At 37.1% G+C, this 22,699-nt stretch overlaps 2 protein-coding genes and 3 pseudogenes across 2 annotated transcripts; 1 reads left to right on the top strand and 4 right to left on the bottom strand.

Moving 5' to 3' along the window:
- LOC18791120 lies at positions 543 to 2,605 on the bottom strand (annotated as a pseudogene).
- On the bottom strand, positions 2,668 to 6,687 carry LOC109947647 (annotated as a pseudogene).
- LOC18792481 (UDP-glycosyltransferase 88F5) lies at positions 8,740 to 10,571 on the bottom strand. Its single transcript, XM_007224653.2, has one exon. The coding sequence runs from the start codon at positions 10,508 to 10,510 to the stop codon at positions 9,074 to 9,076; it is 1,437 nt and encodes a 478-aa protein (XP_007224715.2). The 5' UTR covers positions 10,511 to 10,571; the 3' UTR covers positions 8,740 to 9,073.
- Positions 14,706 to 18,305, bottom strand: LOC18792771 (annotated as a pseudogene).
- Positions 19,281 to 21,052, top strand: LOC109947655. The gene is made up of 3 exons (XM_020558326.1): positions 19,281 to 19,323; positions 19,601 to 19,774; positions 19,863 to 21,052. The coding sequence occupies exons 1-3, from the start codon at positions 19,281 to 19,283 to the stop codon at positions 21,050 to 21,052; spliced, it is 1,407 nt and encodes a 468-aa protein (XP_020413915.1).

Genomic DNA, 22,699 nt, shown 5'->3' on the forward strand with positions numbered 1-22,699 from the left:
TTCTACTACTATAATATTCATTTGCATAATTTGTTAAAGATAAAATAAATTCAAAGACTTCTTTTTCTCAACTTTGAGCTATTTCAATTTCAACATATTTTTTCTTATAATTTTTTTCTTTAATAAAATAGAATGATAACCACTATATATGACACTCAGCTTTACCAGATAAAAGCATAGTGTTTACAGACTGAGAATACATAAATGTGATGTGTTACATTTTCCACACTCAAACAAATTAAGAATATATAAAGTAAAATCAAAACGAATGGAGCCAAATGGTAAAGTAGATAGGAAGCACCCAACTTTAATTGCTAGAAATATATGGAAGGTTCAATAATTTCTAATGGTTGCTTTTTTTTTTTCTTTCGAAAATAAGCGATAGTATATTATTGATGAACAAACAAAAGTACAAAGTAACTATGTGCCGAATATGGGTAAATATTTTTCAGTGACCAAATAGTTGGGTAAAGGGCAAAGACATTTACTTAAATGCTGAAAATGAAAATAAAGTAATTTGTATACTTAGAGTGCACCACCATCAGCTAAACAAATGGGCCATTTGAAGCACCTATAATGGTTTTTCTGGCGAAGGAAGGTGCAACTGCACCTCCTTACGCATTTAGTGAAAAAATTTTAAACACAATAAGATGGACAAGAAGATGCACCCTTGGTATTTTCCTTTATTTTTTTATTCACCAAGTGCAAAGTGCAAATACATAACTTATGCAATGCTATTAACAAAGTTAACGAAGTTTCTAGTGGATGAACCAGACTCACTCCAAGCCGCCAAAGCTATCTCTCCCATTTTCCTGCTCCTTTCTCTAAGCTCTTCCCCTTTTTCCGACTCCATCAACTCCCTAACGCTTCTCTCCAATTCATCCCCCAACACAAACCATCTTCCTCTCTCTGCTTCACAGCAATTGCCATTTCCATGTCCTTCACCAAAATACTTTTATTCAAATGCTGCTTTGCATAGAGTGACCATGCCACCATCGGCACGCCGGCAATCACCGCTTCAAGCACCGAGTTCCACCTACAATGCCTCACGAACCTGCCCACGGATTCCTTCTTCAACACCGCCACTTGCGGCGCCCATGACTTCACCACCAAGCCTTCATCTTAGGTCCTCTCCAAGAACCCTTATGGCCACAAACCTTCCAACTCAAAGTCATGTACTCCTTGGACCTGCTTGGTTTTCTCATCAAGGGGAAGCTTCTTCATCACCCACAAAAACCTCTGTCCACTCTTTTCCAACCCATCTGTTATCTCTTTCAATTGAGCCCCTGAGAATGATCCTCTGCTTCCAAAACAGAGAAACACCACACTTCTACTTGGCTGCTGATCAAGCCATGACAAACAATCTTCTGCATCTGCAGAATCCCCAAATTCTTTTTCTTCAGAAATCAATAGCCCGATGTAGTAGACATGAGGAGTGGGAGCATTAGGAACACAAAGACCTCCAACAATGGCTTTGAGGACTGCAGGAGGCTCGAGCTCTTCAAACGTGTTGGCTATGATCCCATTAGATTTGGGAAGGTGGGTGCAGAAGTAGACCATGTCCCAATAAGCAGGGTCATCTCGGTCAAGCATTGGCTCAGGCATGTGAGGGGCATTCAGGGGGGACTTCAACCCGGGAAACTCTAAAACAGTCTCGGTCAAATCCTTGAAGCTATTGGTGGTTTGTTCCCCGATTTTCGGAAAGTACAGAAAAACCGCAAAAGCTGCAGCTCCAGAGGTGTAAAAGTCGTAGGTGGGAATGCCGAGTTCCTTCACCATTGGCAGCGCAGAGGAGCAGAAGATGTCGATGATAAAAGCACGAATGGCTGAAGATTTAGAGATCTCTTGGAGGGCAAGGCAGACATAAGGATCATTCCGGCGAATGAAATCAGACGCTATGACCACGACACTGATGGGAATTAATGTAATTTTATTTTCAACGCGAGGAAATTGGTGGAAGGAGATGGAAGGATAGGCTCGGGAGATGCGCTGGATGTAGGCGGGGATGCTTGAAATTGATTGTCACGTTGTAAGAGACAAACTGCAAGCTGGTGTAATTTCTCCTTCCTAGAAGATGAGCTGGCAGATATATTTACGCAGGCTTTGGAAGGAGATGCCTTCAATTACTTAAGTGGCGAGTTGGAACTTCACAACATTCAATCTCCAATTGGAGGGAGAGTGTTGGAAATCAAATCTTATAATTGAAGAATTATAAATATTGTAATTGTCTTTCTTGTATTAGACCTCCAAAATTTATGGGTCAAACCTGGATTGTAACCTTAATTAGGAATTATGCTAGAATAGGAGATTGTAAACCTAGTATATAAAGGATAGTTTTATGTACAACAAGATATCAATAACACAACATATTATTCCATCTCCTTTATTCTTTACAAACCTTTAACTCCTTATATGAATAAGTCATTTCTTCTTAAAGTTATGTCAAAATTTCACATTTTATTGAATTATTTTTTTATATTAAGGGATTCGAACTCGAGTGCAAAGTGAAAAGCACATTCGCTCAAATCAACTTAACTAAGCTCATATCTGCGTGAATTTAGTTATTCTAAATAGTGAAAAAACATAAAATGGGACGATACATCATATTGCGTACACACAACTCTCACAATACCACTCATGAAAAATATTGATAATTGATTGTGTAATTCAATAAAGGGACAACAAAACTACCTTAACTTTCAAAAGATCAGAAAATTGTGGGGCATTGAACTGAGTTCTTTTGGGATAGTTGGGCCTAATATAATTGTTTAGGTAGTCATTGTTGCCCATTCCAACAAAGAAGATGCAGTTAATCGCCTGGGCCACGTCATCTGCCCCGAGATTGTCTGTAATCTGATCAAGGGTACTCTGGAAGTTGCTTATTTGTTCACCAAAAGGTATTCTTCCCACCTGACACCAAAACAATTGTTACCAAACAGTGGAATATTGAAACACATGCTTGTGGTTGCAGGCTGTATAGTTTAGATATCTTGGAACATGGCAAAAGATTGAACTTGTGTTATGTAAGGCACTTAGGCTCCTGCTCTAATCCATTTAAATTCAAATTCCTCAACTAAAAATATCAGGAAAAATAAAATAAAATAAATTTTGTGGATGAAGTGGTTAATTAATTACAAAGTTTGTGCCAGTGATATCAAGGATTCCAGCTGCAGCAGATGCATAATTGACTCCATGAAGCACTTGGTCTCCAGAAGCTTCAGAAAAAGGAGGAATCAAGGGAAGTCCTAGCAGTTCAGCTTCATATTTATGTTAAAATAATGTACATCAAAATATCTTGGAACACCCAAGAGAAACAAATTTCTTTTTAAAAAAAAAATTATATATTTTAAAAATACAAAAACACCAATGTTGAAATATTGCCTTGATTTATATCCAAATTGGGAATGAAAAGGCCCACCTTTATATGTAAAAATGGTGGGCCATAGCAGAGAGACAAATTCCATCTTTCTCATACAGACTACAGCACATACCAACATTACCAAAGGGTAATCAATAATATATCTACAAATTAAGGATGGCTTTCAAATCACTTAATTTATGTTTAATTAAAGACCCGATTTTAAAAAATAAATAATAAATATTGTTTTACCAACCCAAGATGTTTCTTGCTCCCACACATAAAAAGATTAAAGGGTTAACTGGTGATTTGCCCACTGAATTTGTATTTAACTTTCAATTAACTCCCTATTCTTTTTTTAAGAAAATTAAGGATATGAACCTTCTTTTTTCCTCCAATTTCTCCCATACCATCTAATCCTCAACATTTCATCCAATTTTCAATTAAATCATTTTTAGAAAAATAGTTTTTTGGAAAAAAATTGAAGAAAAAGAGGAAAATTGACCAAAAAAGAAGAAGAATAAAAAGACACTAAACTGCTTTTGAATCTTGATCTGCAATTCTTAACATTGTTCTTCCCGCATTTTCTGACATTTCTTTCTTTCTAAATAAAAAAATCCATATTTTTGTTGTTGATAATTTCAGCCCAGTAAGCAGATAGAGGATGCCAAGCTTTGCAAGCGATTTCCAAACAACATTGCAAGAATTCCAGAAAGTTCAGCAGCTCGCCTCTGAGCGCGTGTCTCTCTGATGGGGATCGGGATCCAGACATAGGTCACCAACCACATATACGAGCACCGAAATCTAGGGCTAGTACAAACTCACATATATCGTAGTAAATCCATGCCACAAATAAACTATTTTATTAATAATCAACATCCACCCCCTACAACTATTATATTAGCTTTATTTATAGGCTTTACAAGACTTGGGCACCAAGGCTACTTGGTCCAAAAGTAAACTAATTAATTTATAAAATCACACATAAATAATAAAAGATATCCTAAAACTACCTAAATAAGAAAATAACAGTATATCATGAAATAACTAATTAAATGCTAATATCTATCTTGATCCACTCCTATGCTCCTGCATCTGACTCCCATGGTTGGAAAGAATTCGTCCTCGAATTCAAGCCTTTGATTGAGGAAAATCCAAATAGAATCTTCAATTGCTTCATATTAATTTTGGATCTTTTAGCATCCAATTGAAACCTTCCTTTCCAAATAAAAAGATATTTGGAATATTTCATTCTTCTTGGCTTCTTCTTACTCCCTCTAACAATGCAAATGTTTCTCTCTAGAATCTTCAACTGATTGAAAAAATCAACCAGAGTTTTGGCAACCTTCCAAGTGAAAATATGAATGCCCATAAAATAAATAATATATTCGAAAGTTTTCTCAATTCTCATCTCTTCACTGTTCTTGTCAATAAATTGCTTATCAAAATTGCTTTGAACACCCAAACAATTTTCACTGCAATTTTCACAGTTGCAAGGATCAAATATTGGAGGTAAATCCAAATTTAATAACTTTGATGAATAACAAGATGCACCAAAATTACCAAATTCATTTATATCTTCAAAGACACAATAAGAATAACCGTGCCCCTCTTCACTTGACTCACACACACATCCCTCCCCGTCAAAACTCTTACCTATCTGGGTTCAAGCTTCAATGCGAGCAATGCGTTCTGTAAGTTGCCGTAGCATCCTCCTAAGTTCCTCCATGTCATTGTAGTTGTTAACACGACCCTCCATCCAAAAACCTCCCCAATAAAGCAGATCTTGAGCCATAGCTCTGATACCAATTGATGGGGATCGGGATCCAGACATAGGTCACCAACCACATACACGAGCACCGAAATCTAGGGCTAGTGCAAACTCACATATATCGTAGCAAATCCATGCCACAAATAGATTATTTTATTAATCATCAACATCCACCCCCTACGACTATTACATTAGCCTTATTTATAAGCTTTACAAGACTTGGGCACCAAGGCTACTTGGTCCAAAAGTAAACTAATTAATTTATAAAATCACACATAAATAATAAAAGATATCCTAAAACTACCTAAATAAAAAAATAACAATATATCATGAAATAACTAATTAAATGCTAATATCTATCTTGATCTACTCCTATGCTCCTGCATCTCTCTCTCACACACACACAAAACACTCTGAGAATCTGAAATTGTGAAGAGTATGTTGGCAACGTTCAGGACAATTCCCTAGATCGAATGAGACTGCTCACATGTCTCCCTTTTCAATTCATCAATATTTGGTGAAAACTTAAACTTGGAGCAGCTCACCAAATAATTTGTTGAACACCATTCGACCATACTTCCTAGAGTAAGGATCGGCTGTATATATGTATATAATAGGGCTTGTAATCCTTTGCCAACACACCACCGGCACTGCTAGGATTCCCAACTCCACTACTAGGATTCAACCCCCTTCCCCAGCTCTATCTCCTCCATGAACCCCATCAACCCTAAATCCCCCCCGCTTCCTCCCATCCCCACGCGAGATCCACCCCCAGCCCTTGCCCCCAAGACCCAGACCCATCCCATTCCCCAGCCCCACGTGAGCATGCACAGAGAGAGAGAGAGAGATAATTGCAATTTTCTGTTTTTTATTTTATTTTTAATTTTTAATGTACAAAATGACTATTTTGCTCTCATTTTTAACGGCAAATTAGATGAAATGTTGTGGATTTAAACGGAGAGGGGAAATTAGTGGGAAAAAAAAAAGTTTAAGTCCTTAATTTTCTATTAAAAAAAAAGTATAGGGGTCAATTGAAACTAAAGTACAAATTCAAGGGGCAAAACATCAGTATACTCAAAGATTAAAATATATATATATATATATATATATATAAACTTTTGTGACTTAAATTCAATCATAATATACTGAAATACTGATCTCACAGCAAAACATATTACACTGAAAGCATCAACAAATATTAACATGTATGCTAATTACACTACAAAATCAAAGAAGAGGACCTAGTGGAGAGACCTATTTGTAACCATTGGAAAAACGACCGGTAGGGCCACCATTGAAATCAATGCCATAGGGAAAATAGTTAGCCTTTTGCAAATGATGGGATGTTGTTGTTGCCATTGTCAATCAAAGAGTCCCCAAACACAAACATGGCAGGCACCATTTCTGCCCTCCTCCCACCACCACCCACTTGACCTTGTGCTGCTGCTGCTGCTGCAGCCGCTGATGAAAAGTTCACATCTTGGCCCCAAAACACCCCACCCAGCACCATCAACCACAAAACCACCAAAGAAAAAACCCTAATTGGGGCCTTCCTCATGAATGAATTAATATGTTTTGCTTGTTTTGAGATGATGAAAATTTGGGAGAAAGTGGGAGAGCCACCTGTGTTGAAAATGAATGAGCTTTTTGAGTATTGGCAAGAGCATGCAAGGGATGATTTAATAGGCGAGGCAAGGCGGTGGTTGTGAATGGAATAAATGTTTTCGCCTGTTATCTTACGTGCAGGAATTGAAGTAAAAGCCCATTTTTGTTCAAGGATAAATAAGAGTTTACTTTCCCAGCATTGTGCTGCATGCAGGTTCAAATTCCCTTGTATTTTTTCTTTTTTTTCTTTTTTTAATTTTGGTCTTTGGTTATTAACGGGGCCCTAGGCCCAAGCAAAACCAATAGGCACATGAGACCAAAGTTCAAGGTAGTTTGCTTTTATCACCTTGCTAACTTGGGGTATGAGTTACTCTTGGGGCTTCATAACTATGAGTCTGCTCCTATATCCCTCTCAACCTTGTTGTTGGAAGAGCCCATAGTAGGGCTGTGCCTTGTTAGCTTTCTTTTTTCTTTTCTGGCTTCGGCCTGCCTTGTAACTGAAAAAAAAAAAAAAAAGGTAGTTTGCTTTTATCACATGTTAATAGTTATTACAATGCTTCTTTCAAATAAAAAAAATTGTTAGTAATTATGATGCTGCGAAAGGCCCCAAGTGAAACCCCCTCCCCTAATTTTGACTATCACTTATAATTTAAAAAATATAAAAAAATAATTATTTCGTTGCTATCTCTAGTCTTTTGGTAAGAGCATTCACAATGCACTTCCTAACCCACTTCAGACAAAAAATCAAATTAGTTTGCTTTTTTCTTTTTTGGCCAAAGGGGAGGGAAACACATAGTTACAATAAGTTTTTGAACTCATAACTACTTAAGAACACACTAAAAATTTAGTTCAATCCAACTAACGACGCATTAGTCAAAATAATTTGCTTTTACCACATGTTAATTATTATGATGCTCTCTCTTGTCTTTTATATTTTGGTAAACGTGCTACAAAAAAAGTCAGCAATAAACACCTATTTTTGTTGTGACTATTAACAGTAACAGTCACCATTATTGGTGAGTAAGCCCTAAAGTAACGTGACAGTTACGAATTTTGACTTGGTGATATATGAATAGCGTGATTCTTGACAAAATTTATTTGATTGTCAATTGCCTCTGAAGTGCATGGGGTCATAACACGTCAAATCAACTTTAGCTTTATATTTTAATATATCTAAGCCTTAAATCCTTATTTTAACAGCTTCGAGACAGACCTTAAGCCTTATTGCGAGAATGGGCGGTTATTATTATGAGTTGTAATATTTTATTGTGTACTGGAACTTACAAGTACATTGGAAGTTTGAAAGAGTGTAATATTTTATTGCGTAGAAGCTTGAAAGAGTGTAATATTTTATTGTGTACTGGAACTTACAAGTACATTGGAAGCTTGAAAGAGTGTAATATTTTATTGATTTGAGTTCTAGTTAGCTTTGTTTTTATTATATTTAATTCAACAGTCACCAAAGGATACGTAGTGACGACGTAAGTTCAAGGCAGGGAGAATTATGTAAAGACACCTAGACCTAGCTGCCAACAAGCCCTTTTATTAATGTTCTTGTTTTGGATTTCAACCTTTCAATACAATCTAATACATTTCTATCAACAGTGAGCTTTAGGACATGTAATTTCAATCAACAGTGAGCTTTGATTTTCTAATTTCCTTCTAGTGTTGTTGTTAAGATTTGATTTGATTTGATATCAAGAATCTTTCTTACAATCTTTTTCTTTAATAAAATAGAATGATAATCATTGTATATTACACTCAGTTTTACCAGATGAAAGCATATTGTTTACAAACTGAGAATACATAAATTTGATGTGTTACATTATTCACACTCAAACAAATTACGTATACGTAAAATCAAAACGGATGGAGCCAAATGGTGAAGTAGATAGGAAGCACCCAAATTTAATTGCTAGAAATATATGGAAGGTTCAATAATTTCTAATGGATGCTATTTTTTTTTTTGTTGAAAATAAGTGACAACATATTATTGATGAACAAACAAAAGTACAAAGCAACGATGTGACGAATATTGGCAAATCTTCTTCAGTGACCAAATAGCTAAACAAAGGACAAAGACATTTACTTAAATGTTGAAAATGAAAATAAGATAATCTGAACACTTAAAGTGCACCACCACCAACTGAGCAAATGGACAATTTGAAGCACCTATAATGGTGTTTCCAACAAAGAGAGGGGCAGCTGCACCTCCTTACGCCTTAATAGGTCCGCCACTTATCCCAGAATATGAAACACAATAAGATGGACAAGAAGATGCACGCTTGGTATTTTCCTTCATTTTTTTATTCACCAAGTGCAAAGTGCAAATTCATAACTTATGCAATGCTATTAACAAAGTTAACCAAGTTTCTAGTGGATGAACCAGACTCACTCCAAGCAGCCAAAGCCATCTCTCCCATTTTCCTGCTCCTTTCTCTAAGTTCTTTCCCTTTTTCCGACTCCATCAACTCCCTAACGCTTTTCTCCAATTCATCCCCAAACACAAACCCATCTTCCTCTCTCTGCTTCACAGCAATTGCCATTTCCATGTCCTTCACCAAAACACTCCTATTCACATGTTGCTCTGCATAGAGCGGCCATGCCACCATCGGCACGCCAGCAATCACCGCTTCAAGCACCGAGTTCCACCCACAATGCGTCACGAACCCGCCCACCGATTCTTTCTTCAACACTGCCACCTGCGGCGCCCATGACTTCACCACTAAGCCCTTATCTTTGGTCCTCTCCAGGAACCCTTCTGGCAACAAACCCTCCAAATCAAAGTCATGTACTCCAAGAACCTGCTTGGTTTTCTCATCAAGGGGAGGCTTCTTCACCACCCACAAAAACCTATGTCCACTCTTCTCCAACCCATACGCTATCTCCTTCAATTGAGCCCCTGAGAATGATCCTCTGCTTCCAAAACAAAGAAACACCACACTTCTACTGGGCTGCTGATCAAGCCATGACAAACATTCTTCTGCCTCTTCAGAATCCTTAGATTCTTCTTCTTCAGCAATCAACGGCCCGATGTAGTAGACAGGGGGAGTGGGAGCATCAGGAACACAAAGACCTTCAGCAATGGCTTTGAGGATTGCAGGAGGCTCGAGCTCTTCAAACGTGTTGGCTATGATCCCATTAGATTTGGGAAGGTGGGAGCAGAAGTAGACCATGTCCCAATACGAAGGGTCGTCTCGGTCAAGCATTGCCTCAGGCATGTATGTGGCATTCAGGGGAGACTTCAAACCGGGAAACGTCAAAACAGTCTCAGTCAGATCCTTGAAGCTCTTGGTGGTTTGTTCCCCGATTTTCGGGAAATACAGAAAAACTGAAAGAGCTGCAGCTCCAGAGGTGTAAAAGTAGTAGGTGGGTATGCCGAGTTCATTTGCCATTGGCAAAGCAGAGGAGCAGAAGATGTCGATGATAAAAGCGTGAATGGCTACAGATTTAGAAATTTCTTGGAGGGCAAGGCAGACATGAGGATCATTCCGGCGAATGAAATCGAACATTATGGCAGCGCCGCTGCAGCCAACTAATGTATTTTCATTTTGAACCCGAGGGAATTGGCGGAAGGAGATGGAAGGATAGGCTAGGGAGATGCGCTGGATGTAGGCGGGGATGCTTGGAGTGTCAACAAAACAGCCACAAGTGTAGAGAATGGTAATAGAGAATTTTCCAGGGTAACGATTGAGAATGAGCTTGCCTAGCTCAACCATGGAGATTATGTGCCCCATTCCTGGAGCTGCGTAGAGGACTATTGTATGTTCTCCCATGGCTTTGGTTGGTTTGTGTTTCACTTCTCTGGTTTTTTGTTTTCGCTTCTCATTGCTCAAAGCTTTTAAGGGGGAAGAGCTTTTGAAATACTCTTCACTCAAAGTAGATGGAAATCCAAGTCTGAAAGTTAGGTTAAGCACGAGGCAAGGCACAGGTTGTACACCAAATCGACCATAGCAAATGTTAAGTTGACATTGATTGGCTGATTCTGACCACTATCATTTTCGAAAGAAAAAGGGAAATGGTGTTTGAATGGAATAACCAGGTTCTCACAAGCATGTGCATGTATTACATTTTCCACACTCAAACAAGGTTGTCAAATCGATAATCGAAATGGTAAATAGAACCATGAAAGTGACGAGAAATATCATAATTTTTCTATGGGCTGATTTTAATGTTAAGAGTGGCAAGCTGCTGTATGTTCTTGGGGTAAACCTGGCTCAGGTCCCCATTGATAGCTTTCGACCCAATGATGTTAGCTGCTGCTGTTTGGTAGAAAGCATCCCAGAATATGTACTGGTCTCGATTCAGGCATGGTACTCCTCTAAAACCTAAGAAATTTATTACATTTAGAACGGATACCTTACCACTAATGAACAAACATGACAAACTAAGTTCAAGCTTCAGAAAGATGTCATCTGTATATGCTTATGAAAATGTCATCAGATATCTCTGTTGGCCTTTTGGCTGAGACTAGGCACAGAAAGATATCATCAACCAGCCCAGAAGGACCATTGTATTTTCTTTCTTTTTCCTCAACTGTGTCAGCCTCATCTATCAAACTAGACAATAACCATGATATTTGCAACAGTTTGGGTGATCACAACCAAGCTCAAAACAACTCCAGTTTTGTGACAATTAGCTTCAGAAACCAGCAAAAGTTCCAAGCTCAGATTCCTATAATACTAAAACCACAAATATTAAATCTCCCTGAAGCTTTAACCCCAAAACATAACAAAAAAACAATTTAAGCAAACAGACCAAAAATCTTACTAATTAGAACCACAAGAATCCCATGAAAAAAAACCCCTAGTTTTAGAAACTCCAAAACCCACCTACAAATTTTAGTTTTTCTTTTCTTTTCTTTTGGGTAAATAAGAAAACCCACCTACAAATTTTTTCAAATGGTTCACAAGACAAAGAGTAAACGTAAAGAAACATAGAAACGTACGATTGAGATTTTTTTTTTTCCTCCTGAGCTTCTATCCGCAGAAAAACAAGACAAGCAAGGAGAAAGATGTAAATTTGTCCTTAGAAGTCATTTTATAAATAGGTAAATTTATCTATAAAAGTTTGAAGATAAGATGAATAGAAAAATAGGACAAGTGGGTGGAAAATAGTAGATGACTTGGCTTGATCAGACATTATCTGAGTTGCTGCTTCATTTTAACTTGAGCAAAATATCCCCAAAATGTCACTGAATTCACCGAAATATCTGCCCAAAATCTCAATAAACTGGATTGTTGCCAAATGGCTGGCATGCTGCTAGTGCTTTACAGATGGGTAGATATAAGCGATCCCTAGTGAAGGATGACATAAACATCAAATCAAATATCTTTAACACAGTAATTACTTATCTTTTAAATCAACACTGAATTCATGGCCCTCTTGACATATAAAGTACCACTGAACACACTAATCATCACTCTAATAAAAACCAAAATAAGAGAGAAGAAAAAGGTAAAATCTACGAGCTAGTTCCAAGTCCCAACAACTATGACAAATGAAGGCAATACGTTTAAATTATAAAAGTTTGATTTATTGAAGGAATTATAAAGTTTTGATTGATATTTGAACCTGGTTCTACTGCTATAATATTCCTTCGCATAATTTGTTAAAGATAAAATAAATTCAAAGACTTCTTTTTTTCAACTTTGAGCTATTTCAATTTCAACATATAAAAGCTTTGATTTTCTAATTTCCTTCTGGTGTGGTTGTTAAGATTTGATTTGATTTGATATCAAGAATCTTCCTTATAATCTTTTTCTTTAATAAAATAGAATGATAATCTGTATATGACACTCAGTTTTACCAGATAAAAGTATAGTGTTTACAAACTGAGAATACATAAATTTGATGTGTTACATTTTCCACAATCAAACAAATTAAGCATATAAAGTAAAATCAAAACGGATGGAGCCAAATGGTAAAGTAGATAGGAAGCACCCAAATTTAAGGTAATTTTGTTGAAACTTGAAACTTGAAAGTTAAGGTAGTTTTGTTGTCCCTTTATTGAGTATGTCAAGAGGGCCATGATTTGAGTGTTGATTTAAAAGATAAGTAATTATTGTGTTAACAGATATTTGATTTAAAACAAGTCTTTGAATTTATTTTATCTTTAACATATTCGGCACATATTTGTTTTGTATTTTTGTTTGTTCGTCAATAATATACCATTGTCACATCCCGGATCAGCTCCGCCGTAGCACGATATTGTTCACTTTGGGTCCCCACCCTCACAATTTTGTTTTTAGGAACTCATGAGCAACTTCTCAGTGAGTCACATATCCTGGGATTTCTCTAGCTCAAACTCGCTTAACTTCGGAGTTCCCAAGGAATCCGAAGCCAGAGTTTCCAAAAGGCTTCGTGCTAGATGGAGGTAAGCATGTACATATAAGGCACATCACCCCCTCTCTTTTGGTAGATGTGGGATGTTACAATCCACCCCCCTTAGGGGCTCGACGTACTCGTCGGTGCACTCGCACCACACAGTAGAGTGGTTCTGATACCATTCTGTCACATACCAGATCGTCTCCGTCGTAACACGATATTGTTCGCTTTGGGCCCCCGCCCTCACGGTTTTGTTTCTAGAAACTCACAAGCAACTTTCCAGTGGGTCACCTATCTTGGGATTGCTCCAGCCCAAACTCGCTTAACTTCGAAGTTCCCAAGGAATCCGAAGCCAGTGAGTTCCCAAAAGGCCTTGTGCTAGATGGAGGTGGTAATGTATATATAAGGCACATCACCCCTTCTCCGTTGGTTGATGTGGGATGTTACAACTATCGCTTATTTTCAACCAAAAAAAAAAAGCAACCGTTAGAAATTATTGAACCTTCCATATATTTCTAGCAACATAGAAGGTTCAACAATTTCTAACGGTTGTTTTGTTTTGTTTTTTTTTTTTTGGGACAATAAGCGATAGTATATTATTGATGAACAAACAAAAGTACAAAGTAACTATGTGTCGAATATGGGTAAATCTTCTCCAGTGACCAAACAGCTAAGCAAAGGACAAAGACATTTACTTAAATGCTGAAAATGGAAATAAGGTAATTTGTACACCTGGAATGCACCACCACTAGTTGAGCAAAAAGGTAATTTGAAGCACCTATAATGTTTTTTTCAAAGAAATGAGCACCTCCTTGCACCTTAATATAGGGGTGCACATTATTACCAAAAACCCGATCGAACCCGACCGGTTTTGGCTGGTTGGTCCGGTTTTTAATTCAAATTATTGAAATCGATAGGAAAATCTACCGATCCGATTGTGAACCGATTTTGAACCGATTTGAATTCTTTTAAACCCGTGAAACGGGAACCAGACCGATTTCATTAAATTACCTAAAAATTTAAACAAATACCATGATGGGGAATCGTACTCTGTTTAAAGTTTATATACAAAGCCCAAATACCACTGGACTGATGTGCTTTCTTGTCTAATGTATGTATAATTGTATTATTTATTACAATCTAAAACAAATTTTTTTTTTAAGTTAGGGTTTTCCCTGACCCACATACTCTCCTTTTCCTTTTCTTTTTTCCCACCCCAGCTGACATCCCTTCTTTCTTCTCTCTCTCTCCATCTTTTTTTCTTTCCTCTTCTTCCTGCCGCTGCATCTTCTTCTTCTTCTTCTTTCCCTCTTCTCTCCATCTTCTTCTTCTTTCTCCCCATACACTCAACCAGGAAGTGGTCCTCAATCTCAGTTCAATCCTCTGCCATCGATGCTCGCCGAACCAAACCAAACCTCATTGACTTCTAGGCATGCCGATTGTAGTCGGTCTTATATCTCCTCAACGCGGTGGCGATCTCCAAAATAGGTGTGTCGATGACCTCCGGTTCGGTGGTCGGCAACTCCTCCAAGACACAGTTATTGAACTGTGAATAGCCCTACCTTAATAGGTCTGCCACTGATTCCAGAATATGACATACATATATATATTATTATTTTTGAAAATTTGTTAAACACAATAAGGTGGACAAGAAGATGCACCCTTGGTATTTTCCTTTATTTTTTTTATTCACCAAGTGCAAAGTGCAAATCCATAACTTATGTAATGTTATTAACAAAGTTAACCAAGTTTCTAGTAGATGAACTAGATTCACTCCAAGAAGCCAAAGCCATCTCTCTCATTTTCCAACTCATTCTCTAAGCTTTCTCCCTTTTTCTGACTCCATCAACTCCTTGACGCTTATCTCCAATTCATCCCCAAACACAAACCCATCTTTATCTCTCTGTTCCACAACAATCGTCATTTCCATGTCCTTCGCCAAAACACTCCTATTCAAATGTTGCTTTGCATAGAGCGGCCATGCCACCATCAGCACGCTGGCAATCACCACTTCAAGCACCCAGTTCCAGCCACAATGCGTCACGAACCCGCCCACTGATTCCTTCTTCAACATCGCCACCTGCGGCGCCCATGACTTCACCACCAAGCCCTATCTTTGGTCCTCTCCAAGAACCCTTCTGGCAACAAACCCTCCAAATCAAAGTCATGAACTCCTTGGACCTGCTTGGTTTTCTCATCAAGGGGAGGCTTCTTCACCAGCCATAAAAACCTCTGTCCACTATTCTCTTACCTAGCTACTATCTCTTCAATTGAGCCCTTGAGAATTATCCTCTGCTTCTAAAACAGAGAAACACCATACTTCTACTTGGCTGCTAATCAAGCTATGACAAACAATCTTCTATCTCTGCAGAATCCCCAGATTATTTTTCTTCAGCAATCAACGACCCAATGTAGTCGACAGGAGGAGTGAGAGCATCAGAAACACAAAGACCTCCATCAATGGCTTTGAGGACTGCATGAGGCTCGTGCTCTTCAAATGTGTTGGCTATGATCCCATTAGATTTGGGAAGGTGGGAGCAGAAGTAGACCATGTCCCGATACGCAGGGTCGTTTCGATCAAGCATTGCCTCAGGCATGTGTGGCATTTGGTGGAGACTTCAACCCTGGAAACTCCAAAATAGTCTTGGTCAGATCCTTGAAACTCTTGGTGGTTTGTTTCCTGATTTTCAGGAAATACAGAAAAACCGCAAGAGGTACAGCGCCAAAGGTGTAAAGTAGTAGTATATGGGAATGCCAAGTTCCTTCGCCATTGGCAAAGCAGAGGAGCATAAGATGTCGATGATAAAAGCATGAATGGCAAAAGATTTAGAACTTTCTTGGAGGGCAAGGCAGACATGAGGATCATTCCGGCAAATGAAATTGAACATTATGGCAGCACCGCTGCGGCCAATTAATGTATTTTCATTTTGAACGCTAGGGAATTGGTGGAAGGAGATGGAAGGATGGGCTAGCGAGATGCACTGGATGTAGGCGGGGATGCTTGAAATTTATTGTCACATTTATAAGAGAGAAACTGCAAGCTGGTGTAATTTCTCCTTCCTATATTTCTTCATAAGATGAGCTGGCAGATATATTTACGAAGGCCTTAGGAGGAGATGACTTCAATTACTTAAGTCGCAAGTTGGGACTTCACAACATTTACTCTCCAACTTGAGGGGGAGTGTTGGAAATTAAATCTTATAATTGAAGGATTGTAAATATTGTAATTGTCTTTCTTATATTAGACCCCAAGATTTATGGGTCAAACCTGGATTGTAATCTTAATTAAGAATTTTGCTAGAATAGGAGATTGTAAACCTAGTATATAATGGATAGTATTATGTACAACAAGATATCAATAACACAACGTATTGTTCCTCCTTTATTCTTTACAGACATTTAACTCCTTATATGAATGAATCATTTCTTCTTAAAGTTATGTCAAAATTTGACACATTTTTATTGAATTATTTTTTTATATATTATAGGATTTGAACTCAAGTGCAGAGTGAAGAGCATATTCGCTCAAATTAACTTGATGAAAAAACATGAAATGGGACGACACATCGTATTGCGTACACACAACTCTCACAATACTACTCATGAAAATTATTGATAATTGATTGTGTAATTCAATAAAGGGACAACAAAACTACCTTAACTTTCAAGTTTAAACGCACATTACATTGGTTTATATAATATTTTCTAATTAATAATAAATGCATTCAAAATAAAAAACGTATCTTATCTTGATGATGACGATGTACTGTTTTCTTTTTAAATGAAGTAACATGTTCCCTATAATATTTATAAAAAAAAAATTAAAAACTTATGTCCAAACAAAAATTTAAAAACAAAAACAAAGTGTAGATCTTGTAGAATTGTAGGGGTCATAATTAATAGCATTGATAAAGGTGTGGTCAATGTTACTTTATATGTCAAGAGGGCCATGATTTGAGTGTTGATTTAAAAGATAAGTAATTATTGTGTTAACATATTCTAGAATCAATGGCGGACCTATAAAGGTGTAAGGAGGTGTAGCTGCACTTCTTCTCTCTGGGAAAACCATTTTAGGTACTTTAAATTGCCCATTTGCTCAGCTAATGGTGGTTCATTCCATATATACAAATTACCTTATTTTCATTTTCAGCATTTAAGTAAATGTCTTTGTCCTTTGCTCAGCTATTTGGTCACTGGAGAAGATTTACCCATATTTGACACATAGTTTTTTTTTTTTTTTTGAGAAGGAGAATTCATTCATAAAACTACAGACGTACAAAGAGTGACATGACATAATGGCCTCGTTAAAACCTTCATAGGACAACCTCATGGGACACATAGTTGCTTTGTCCTTTTGTTTGTTCATCAATAATATACTATCGCTTATTGTCCCCCAAAAAAAAAAAAACCGTTAGAAATTATTGAACCTTCCATATTGCTAGAAATATATGGAAGGTTCAATAATTTTTAATGGTTGCTTTTTTTTTTTTTTTTTTTTGAAAATAAGCGATAGTATACTATGAGTGCTGCTAAACGAACCCTAAAATTAACTGAGTACACCATACTACCAAACTATTTATTAAATTATTAATTTACCCTAATATAAAATGACCAAAAAGGATATATTGAATTGTGAAACAAATAAAATTTTAATAAGTACGCCTTACTCACTATATTCAACCCTTATCAAACATAGAAAAGTCTTCGTATTGCTTGGTGCTCAAGAATAATGCAGCGACAACTAGTTTAAGATTGGTATTACGAAATTAAAGATTTTAATGAAACCCAAAATCTGAAAAGAGGGCACAGATTCATGTAAAAAGAGAAACCTGGTTTAGGATTGGTATTAGAGTGTTGTACTAGGGCTATTTTTGGTAGTTAAATAGGGTGTGCTTAGTTAATTTTACATTTTGATTAAAATATTATGGTTAATTTAGATTATAGGGTGTACTTAGTTAATTTTAGGGTTCGTTTAGCAACACTCTATATTATTGATGAACAAACAAAAATACAAAGCAACTATGTGCCGAATATGTTAAAGATAAAATAAATTCAAGGACTTGTTTTAAATCAAATATCTGTCAACACAATAATTACTTATCTTTTAAATCAACACTCAAATCATGGCCCTCTTGACATATTCAATAAAGGGACAACAAAACTACCTTAACTTTCAACTTTCAAGTTTCAACAAAACTACCTTAAATTTGGGTGCTTCCTATCTACTTTATCATTTGGCTCCATCCGTTTTGATTTTACTTTATATGCTTAATTTGTTTGATTGTGAAAAATGTAACACATCAAATTTATGTATTCTCAGTTTGTAAACACTATACTTTTATTTGGTAAAGTTGAGTGTCATATACAGATTATCATTCTATTTTATTAAAGAAAAAGATTATAAGAAAGATTCTTGATATCAAATCAAATCAAATCAAATCTTAACAACTGCACCAGAAGGAAATTAGAAAATCAAAGCTTTTATAAGTTGAAATTGAAATAGCTCAAAGTTGAGAAAAAGAAGTCTTTGAATTTATTTTATCTTTAACAAATTATGCGAAGGAATATTATAGCAGTAGAACCAGGTTCAAATATCAATCAAAACTTTATAATTCCTTCAATAATCAAACTTTTATAATTTAAACGTATTGCCTTCATTTGTCATAGTTGTTGGGACTTGGAACTAGCTCGTAGATTTTACCTTTTTCTTCTCTCTTATTTTGGTTATGGGTTTTTCGCAGCAATGGTCCCTCAATTATACCCGTTTTTGCATTTGGGTCACTAAACTCAATTATTAGTTGCAGAGGTCACTTAACTGTGTGTTTCGTTGCGCCAGTAGTCCTTCCGTCAAGTCCATTAGCTTCTTCCGTTTCAAATGATGACGTGGCAAGCATATGTGAGAATCTCATAGATTCGTTAGGGGCAAATCTAACTTTTCAGTTAATTAAAACGAATCTTTTGGTTTTGAAGAGAACGGCAGTTGCACAAAAATGGCAGTCTATGCAAAAGGGAAAAATCGCGTCTAGGGTTTTCAAATCGAGAGGCATTGGACTTCGATTTTTGGGGGATTTTGGAACATTATCTCAGCATTATGCGTTAATGGACTAAGTAGCGAAATATTTTGAGTTAAAAAAGCGATAAAGTACATATATAGGATTTTAGTTTCATGGAAATCACAGAGAAAAGTGTCAGGTCTACAGTGTGTGGAGGCTTCTTCAAATGGAGACAATTTTTCGGTGGTCTGGAGAACCCCCTAAGTCTGGTAAGTTACTATAACCTATATATTCCTTATGCATTTTATATTGCAATATATTATGTTTGCAAATGTGTGGTCTTCTTGTTGACAATGAAGTTTTGGCTTTAAGGTGGGAAAAAATGTAGTTTGAGTCTTTATTATTGTCTGTGGTCCCATTTCTGTCGGTTTGTCATGGAAGTGATTTCACACTTGCACATACCTGCACTTACTTTGTCTTCCTTGTTTGCTTTCTCCTCATTGTCATTGAAATTGTTTGTAAGCATACCTTTGTGTAATGTGATAGATAAAGAAGAGCTGTGTACTCTTGAACTCCACCACTTTGGTATGTTGGAGAATGGTGTGTATAATGGAGGCAAAGTATGCTATGTTGACACCTGTATTCATGACTATCTGTCATTATTGGATATAAAGAAAATTGGGATAGATCTTGAATACAAAGTTGATATAACACAAAGGGGTTACAAGCTTAAAAGTTTACTATAAGGGGCCTGCAAAAAGTGGTCAGCATGTTGTGAATGAGGTTGTAAATGATAGTTGTATTTCAGGGGTGGTTGGGAGCATTTCATCAGATCAGGTATTGGTGTTGTATTACCATGATCCTACTCATAATAACGAGCTAGAGAGTGAAGATAAAGGGCAACAACAACACAGTGAAGATGTTGGCAATGAACATGAAGAGGAAGAGGAGGAAGAGGAGGAAAAAGAGGATGTTATTGTTGACAGTGATTATGAAATAAGTGAAGAAGAAGAAAATGGTAATAAAGAGGCTGCATCAAGAGCACAACCAAGGAACGATGCACCAAATGATGAATATGCACAATGTTTTGAAGAGATGAATGAAATGCCTCTTAATGAAGCTACAGAGGAGATATCAGATGATGATGAAGATAGTGATCGACTTCCTTCTGATGTTGATAGCTCTGGTGATGAGGAAGAAGGTCAAAAAAAGACAAGCAACAGGAAATGGAAGAAGACAAATTTTAAACAGTTTAGGAAAGAAACTGATTTGAGAAATCCAGAGTTTAGAATTGGAATGCAATTTGCCAATAAGGATAAACTCAAGGAAGCTATTAGGGAGTATGCAATTGTGCAAGGGAGGAATATTAAATTGGTGAAGAATGATAATAAAAGGATTCAAACCAAGTGTGCAGGTTACACGAAATGCCCTTTTATTCTCTGGGCTTCCAAGAAGATGGACACAAATAAGCAGACATTTGCCATAAAGACTCTGTCCTTAGAGCATGAGTGTACTAGAGTGGACAAACTGAAATATACTAATTCAAGGTGGCTGTCCAAAAGGTTTGCTGACAAGATTAGGAAAATTCTCGAGTGGGATGTAGGGGCATCCAAGGCTGAGGTTTTAGAAAAGTACCATATGAATGTTTCAAAGCATCATATTTATAGAGCAAAGAACTTGTCCAAGGTAATCATTGAAGGCAGCTATGTGAAGCAATATGCGAGGCTATGGGACTATGCAGAAGAATTGAAGAAGGCTAACAAGGGCAGCACTGTGTTTATAAAGAATAAGATGAAGGGTAATAAACATGTGTTTGAAAGAATTTATGTGTGTTTGGAAGCTTCTAAGCGAGGATTTTTGGTAGGATGTAGACCTCTGATTGGTATAGATGACTACCATTTAAAGGGACCTTACACAGGGCAAGTTTTAACAGCCATTGGTGTTGATGGGAATAATGGACTGTACCCAGTTGCTTATGCTATTGTAGAGGTGGAATAAAAAAGTAGTTGGATTTGGTTCCTTCAACTTTTGATTGAAGACTTACAAATTGAGAATGGGAAAGCTTGGGTGTTTATGAGTGATAAGCAAAAAGGTCTAATACCTGCAATTGAGACATTGCTTCCAACAGCTCAGCACAGAATGTGTGTTAGGCATCTCTACAGCAACTTCAGGACAGAGCATGCTGGCCCTGCACTGAAAAACATTCTCTGGGCTGCGGCAAGAGCAACTACCATTCCCTGGTATGAAGCAGAAACGGACAAGATGAAAGAGCAAGATGAAGAGGCATGGAAGTGGCTTAAGAAAAGACCAGCCAAAAATTAGAGTATATCTCATTTTGAGCCACATTCTAAGTGTGATCTGTTGTTGAACAACCTCTGTGAATCCTTTAACTCTTGCATTTTAGATTCAAGAGACAAGTCTATCTTAACATGTCTAAAAAGGATTAAAGTTTATATCATGTTAAGGATGGCTAATAGAAGGATTGCTGGTACAGTTTGGAGACATCTAGTTAGGCCTAGGATTGTCAGGATCATTGAGAAGAACAAGTTGGGAGCTAGTCAATGCATTCCTAGATTAGCAAGTAAAAGCAAATACCAAGTGAGCCATATGTATGGGGGATAGTATGTAGTGGATCTAAAAGCCAAGACTTGCTCTTGTAGAAGATGGGATTTGTGTGGCATCCCATGTTCTCATGCTATTTCTTGTATCTTTCAAAAGGAGGCAAATGTGTTTGACTATGCACATGACTGCTATAAGAAAGAAGCCTACTTGAGTTCATATGAACCTATGGTACCCCAATACCATCCATGGACCAGTGACAGAGAACTAATTGGCCTCAAATTATACCTCCTTCATATAAGAAGCAGCCTAGAAGACCTAAGAAATCAAGGAACAAAGGACCAGCTGATGTTGAAGTACTTGCTCCAATTCCTCCAAACCCTTTGCCTCCATTTTATAATCCACCACCTACTAGGTTGAGATGGATTTATGTCAAGATAAGATGCTCAATTTGTGGCCATGAGGGACATAATAAGACATGACATGCCAACCAAGGGACATCACAGGTATTTGGGTTATATTTTCTGTAGTTTAATTTACTTTTGTTGTTTGACAACTTTAATTGGTTTTTTGTTTTTGTTATTGTAGGCCGTTCCTAATCAGCCCAACCAAGGATCAGTTGCCTCTTCTACAGTCCAAGGGGCAGCTCAGGTATTTGGGTTAAAATCTCTTTAGTTTAATTCTTTTTTGGTCTTTAGGACCAACCAGTTCATATGACCTTTTTTTTTTTTTTTTGTTATTGTTTAGTTTATATCATGTTTATTTTTGTTTTTTAGGCCCACCGTAATCAGCCCAACCCAACCAGAGGCAGAGGGAGAGGTAGATGAACTACTACCGGAAGAGGGAGAGGAAATGGGAGAGGAGAAATGCCAACTGGAAGAGGAAATGTAAGTGACAACTCTGTCATGCTACTTTGGTTGGTTAATTTACTTTAGTTAGTTAATATGGTTCCATTTTATTTTAGGTTGAAAATGGGACAACAGAAATGCCAAATAATTTCTTATCATCACAACCACTCCCATCATCATCACAGCTACTCCCATCATCATCACAACCACTCTCTTACAGTGGAGCTACATCATCATC

This window comes from Prunus persica, chromosome G1 (genome assembly GCF_000346465.2).
Source record: "Prunus persica cultivar Lovell chromosome G1, Prunus_persica_NCBIv2, whole genome shotgun sequence".
NCBI lineage: Eukaryota > Viridiplantae > Streptophyta > Magnoliopsida > Rosales > Rosaceae > Prunus > Prunus persica.